The sequence below is a fragment of the Sinocyclocheilus rhinocerous genome, unplaced genomic scaffold, assembly GCF_001515625.1.
Source record: "Sinocyclocheilus rhinocerous isolate Xijiao unplaced genomic scaffold, SAMN03320098_v1.1 scaffold785, whole genome shotgun sequence".
NCBI lineage: Eukaryota > Metazoa > Chordata > Actinopteri > Cypriniformes > Cyprinidae > Sinocyclocheilus > Sinocyclocheilus rhinocerous.
In genome coordinates this window covers 798,506-804,289 of record NW_015660521.1, presented here as the reverse complement: position 1 = coordinate 804,289, position 5,784 = coordinate 798,506, and the positions used below count along the sequence as shown (strand labels likewise).

General features: G+C 35.5%; 1 protein-coding gene across 1 annotated transcript in view; it reads left to right on the top strand.

The window, feature by feature from the left end:
• The first annotated feature begins 2,049 nt into the window (after positions 1–2,049).
• LOC107725290 (rap guanine nucleotide exchange factor 1-like) overlaps positions 2,050–5,784 on the top strand; it is a 30,529-nt gene continuing 26,794 nt past the window's right edge. Inside the window, exon 1 of the mRNA XM_016534503.1 lies at positions 2,050–2,242. Coding sequence (XP_016389989.1) covers positions 2,215–2,242 — 28 coding nt within the window. The 5' untranslated portion in view covers positions 2,050–2,214. The remainder of the gene's footprint in view (positions 2,243–5,784) is intronic.

Sequence of the window (5,784 nt, the reverse complement as noted above, 5' to 3'; positions counted from 1 at the left end):
AAGTCTTTACTGTCACTTTTGATCAATTTAGTGCATCCTTGCTAAACAAAAGTATTAATTTCTTTCAAAAAAGACTCCAAATTGAAACGTAAAGAATAAATTATGATGGAGAACCGTGAGGCAGGCTACTATTTTAAAGTGTTAAAGTGCTTATATGGGGTTAAACTGTGCTTATTAAACAACACTAACCAATTATTTGTTTTGCGGTTAATTTAGTCACTTATTAGCAATATATTTGCATAACGATGACCTGAGAGCTAACAGACTTGGACTAAAAACCACAAAACTTTAATTTGATTTTAATGGGGTCATAACGTTTTTCAGATCATCCCTACATCTCTAAACATGAAAGAAAGATAACTACACACAATATACAGAGACAAATTAAAACAACTGGTTTAGTGCCTCGTTTGATTACAGGTATGACATCAATACATTCTTTTGTGCTTTTGTTTTGTGTATATATATCAGATTAAAGGACACCAGAAACTGACATCTTCAAACCCTTCCATAATTTTGCATTCAATATTACTTCATGTTCTGTGCACACAATAGGATGAATGCTGATGATGTGATTATTGAAGAGAGCTCAGATGTGGTGAAGCTGCGTCCTCTGCTGGCCACAGACTGAAGCTGCAACTCAATTCTGTTTCTGTTGATTTTTAATTATTTATTTTTTTCAGTTTTATTGATTCACATTTGAGATTCTTAGAACAATTATCAGGAATTATATCTTCTAATAACTCAGCTGGTTTCTTAGACAGCAATTAGATTAGGAGGGAGATCAAATGGAGACGTTTGCTTAAGTCTCAGTGCTTCTCAAACGTTTTGCCTTAGAAAATAAATAAATAAATAATGGGAGAAAGAGAAAAAGAAATGATTCCACAGGAGTTCTCAAGAGTTTCAGAAAAGAAGTCAAAAACAGTTCAGATTTGTCAAGATACCAAATTCAGTTTCATGTCAACAATTGACTTATTTGTGTCTATATTTTGAGGAGTTTTATGAGAAACAAAATAACATCAAGAAGACTTCCCTCAAGTCTCTTGTGCTATGAAAGAGCAATCTCTAATAATATTGTCTTCTGGGATTTCATCTTCACTTATTTACTGTGAAAGGCATTCATAGGCCTTAATATGCTCACAATGATAATGCATATATCTAAAAATTTATCATTTTATTATACATTTATTCGTAAATATCAGTGGTTGTTATACCTTTCTAAAGCCCAGTAATAAAAAAAACATGATTTTTTAAAAAGTCAGTTATATTTTCACATAATTATATTATATTATATTATATGATATTATATTATATTATATAAAGAATAAATTATGATGGAGAACCGTGAGGCAGGCTACTATTTTAAAGTGTTAACGTGCTTATATGGGGTTAAACTGTGCTTATTAAACAACACTAACCAATTTTTTTTTTGCGGTTTTTGTTAGTAAGTCACGCGACAGAGAACATGCAGGTCAGTCATGCTTACAGTTAATTTAGTCACTTATTAGCAAGCAATATATTTGCATAACGATGACCTGAGAGCTAACAGACTTGGACTAAAAACCACAAAACTTTAATTTGATTTCAATATTAAATTGTGATTTAATATAAATATAAATTTAATATTAATATTAATTAAATTGTGAAATGTAATTAAATATTAATTAATTAAATAAATACATTATATTAAATAATGTAATAATATAAAATATTATTTTATTTTATTTTATATATTATAATTATTTTGTGGGGATTTATATAAGATAAGATAAGATAATGTCAAAAATATAAATGTCTGATAAAAAAATTTAAACCTTTGTTTCAGTCACTTATTTAACAAAATTGTGTTATATTAATACATTATATTATATTATATTATTTTTGTGGGGATTTATATAATATAATATAATATAATATTCTTTCCACTTTTGCTTACATTGTCAATGTGTTATTTTCACCGTATGGGGGCGACAGTACTGCAGAAATCACACACTTCCACTCACCATCATCATCTACTGCTGGCCTGTCTGTGTGTGTGTGTGTGTGTGTCTGAGTGAGTGTGTGTCTGTGTGTGTGTGGATGGAGGAGGCAGAGCCAAACACACACAGACCAGGACCACACCGACCGGTCTGTCTCCTTAAGATGCTGGAATAACGGCGAGAAACGAACATCTTTTGATTGTAAATCGCGACCAGCTCACTTACTGTCACCAAAATGTCTGGAAAAATAGACAGTAAGCAAGGTAAGTGTTTGCATTTGTTTACATGTATTAATAATGTGAAGATGAACTTCAGTTAGCCGCGTTAGCATTAGCGTCAGACGAGGGTTCAAGGCCACTGACAGGATCAAGGCATCTTATCTTTATCTTATTTTTAATAACGAAACGCGACATATAAATGCCTTCGATGATATATTCGGGTATTTAAATACATTTATAAGAGAATTCGGTATTAACGTCTACACGAGTTTGTCTCAGACAGCTGTATTTGGGTGTGGACGGCGCTGCTCATAGCGCTGTTGTTGACTTCAGCTAGGTTAGCTGTCAGACTTCTCGTTTTCATCCATTTTCTCCTATATGCTGTTTATTTTCATATGTAGTTTGCGTTATGTGGCACCAGTTGTCTATATAGAGTTTGTGTTGCAGTTTTTGTGCTGCTGTCTGGCCCTTTCTGACCGTGTTTTGGTGTGGTAATGGTCTGTTGTCCACAAAATGTAAACGTACTCATTATCGTTAAAATTAATAATCTGAACTGTTTATATGACACATTTCCTCATATGTTGTATAAGTGCTCGTATGGTTTAAACGAGCTTGTGACAAATGAGAGATAGATAGATAGAGAGTTATGTACAGTCAATCAGGAAGGGGGCCAACACTTTTTCACACCACTGTATATGGGGTATACAAATGTAAATGTGTACAGCTATATATAGATATACTCTTTACCTGTTAACTTGAAGATTTCTACTCATGTTTTTGTGACTTGATGAAAGAAGTTAGTTACACTGACAAGTAACGACTACTACTGTCTCTTCCTTTCTCTGAGGTTTTAGAGAAGTTTGAGTCACTATAGGTTAACAGTTCACTCAGAGCTTCAGATAGATAAACAGACGATTTGGATGTTACCTTATATGCCATGCGCAATATACTCTGAGATGCATTGTAATGGATGCATAATGCTATTGCATCTTCTTATCATTAATAAATATATCTGCGTTTATGTTTTTGTGCAAGGGGAATACTTGTGACAAAATTTTAAAGCTGTAATTTTAATAAAGCTGTTTGGGCTCTCATTCTGACGGCACCCATTCACTGCAGTGTATCCATTGGTGAGCAAGTGATGTAATGCTAAATTTCTCCAGATCTGTTCCAATGATAAAACTAACTCATCTATATCTTAGATGGCCGTTGGATGAGTAATTTTCAGCAAATTTTCACTACTCCTGTAATAAGTTTTGAATCACTTGATTCATGTCAGGCTAGATTAGAGAGAGTGGTGCAGAAACTGTTCAGTGCAAGTTTTATGTTTTACTCTTCTGCACTCAGTCAGTGTGCGTGTGACTTTTTATGAATAAAGCTAAATGTCTGTGTTAACAACTCTGTGAGGTTGCCAGCATTGTCACTTCCTTTCCCTGAGGGTTCAGAGAAATTTGAATCACTTGTGGGTAACTTCTTGTCATTATCTCTATGGCCCTGTGATGTAGATGCTGGTTTGCGTAGGAGGATGTTGGCCAGTGTCTTCTGCTTTCAGACATCCCTCTCGAACTGTTCTTGTTTTAGCTGGTAGAGGTGTTTGCATTATTTTAGTAACAAAAGAGTCAGAAGCTGAAAAGAGAAGTTTCTTTGCGCTTTTCAAGTTTATCAGGTCATGCCGACAATATTTTTATCTTCAGTGTTCTTTGTTACTTTGCCATTTTTATGATTTAAATATAGCCTAGAGCTGTTGTGAAATGCAGTGTTGCACAAATCTGATTGAGAGTGATAAAACACAAAGGATAAGTCAAAATTGTTTTCCTTTAACAGACAACTTTACTTTAATGAAGCTTTCATGCATTGATGTTTTAAACCCAGACTCTGTGTTTGGTAGTAGCTCATCTTGATGGTGGAAACTTTAGGTTAAGATGTGGCCAGAGGTTGAGGACGGTTCTTGAAAGTGTGAAAGAGGGAAAAAAAAACTCAGTTCAGAGGATGTGGTCGACTACTTTGTTTCAGAAGAGGATATGCAAAAAAAAAAAAGAGGATATGAATTAGTAGACTGCACTTCCCACTGCGTGAGGATCAAGAAGCGGATGGAAAGATCATGTCCTCTGAAAGCACATGCACACCTTATTAGTTTGCCGTGCTTTTATTAGCAGAGCGTTGCGTTTTCTTAGACAGTGTTTCAGGAATTTGGCTCTCATGGGCAATTTAACCTGTTTAGATTAGCAGTCACATCAGTTACTGTGAGATAAGACAGATAAGACTTCCATCGTCCTGGGTAATTCCAGTCCTGCGCAATTTTAAATGCATTTACTTTCAGTAACCGCTGAATCTGCTGTTGTCTTTTTTTTAATTTATTTTTTTTTATTAGAGGTCAGATTACCAATAACAAATTTAAATGTACAGTTACAATTTTTTTGTTCCAGGAAATCGGTCCTAAAATATTAACAATGACTCACCCAATTCCAGATTTTTGATTGTTTAAATCAGGATGTCTTTCCTGCTTAAACCAGCTGGTTCTAGCTAGTAATTAGTAAATCATGTTTGCGCATAAGATGTAAACTAAAACCCATAGACTTTTAAACCCATAGATCACATAATTTTCACAACTTTCAAAACTGTAGGCTTAGTTTTTTTTCTGAAAGTTGTTTCGTCAGCCTAAATAATGCACACCCAACTTTCAAAGCTAACATCCACAAAACTCCATTAAACTCACTTGTCGGATTCTTTCTTGCTTTTTCTGTATCATATGATTTGAAAGTTCACAGAGCGCCCTCGCAAACCCCGAGCACTTCATTCCTTTAATGTGTGTGAGGATAAATTGCCCCTAAATGGTTTTGTGGCCTGCACAATAGTGTCATCACCAGAATTCGTTCCACAGCGGCACGCTCCAAGAGAGCGGTAAGTCCCACTGTGACCTATTCAGTTTGTAGTCGAAGAGGATTTCACTGTACACAAAGGCCTGTCTCATCTCGCATATATTCCCAAGATACAGAATAAGGTTGATGTCTCATAGGGCAGTGAACTGGAAAGCTGCTGCCTAAATTACTGCAAGATGACATGAAAACTTTGGGTTAGTGTAGTAGGGGTGTGAACCTACACTCTCACGGTTCGGTTCGATTACGATTATCATGTCATCGATTCGGTTCAATTCGATATCACGATGCATCACAATGCATTGACGATGAACTGCATCCTCAATTTTCAATTTTACTTCACATGTATACAATTTTGTCAATAAATACATGCAGTCAGATATATGAACTGACGTGGTTTCTCAAGTTAGTGGTATTACCCCCTGCATATTTTATTGTGTGTGACATGATTTACACACAGCGTGTGTTTTCTCCAGGTCGTGCTTACCAGGTTGTTCATAAAAGCCGAAATGTGCCCAGATGTTGGCTTTTAAAGTAGTTGGAGCATTTTTAATTGCTCGCACTCGCATCTCGCCTCCCGCCTCCCTCCGCCATTAGGCGCGTTCAATTTGAAGTGGCGCAGTGCTAGGATAAGGATCCGTCTGCTCTCTTATCGCTCTCGCGGTTCACTAATCATTCTGCACCATCCGCATTACATAATTTTCGTCCGCG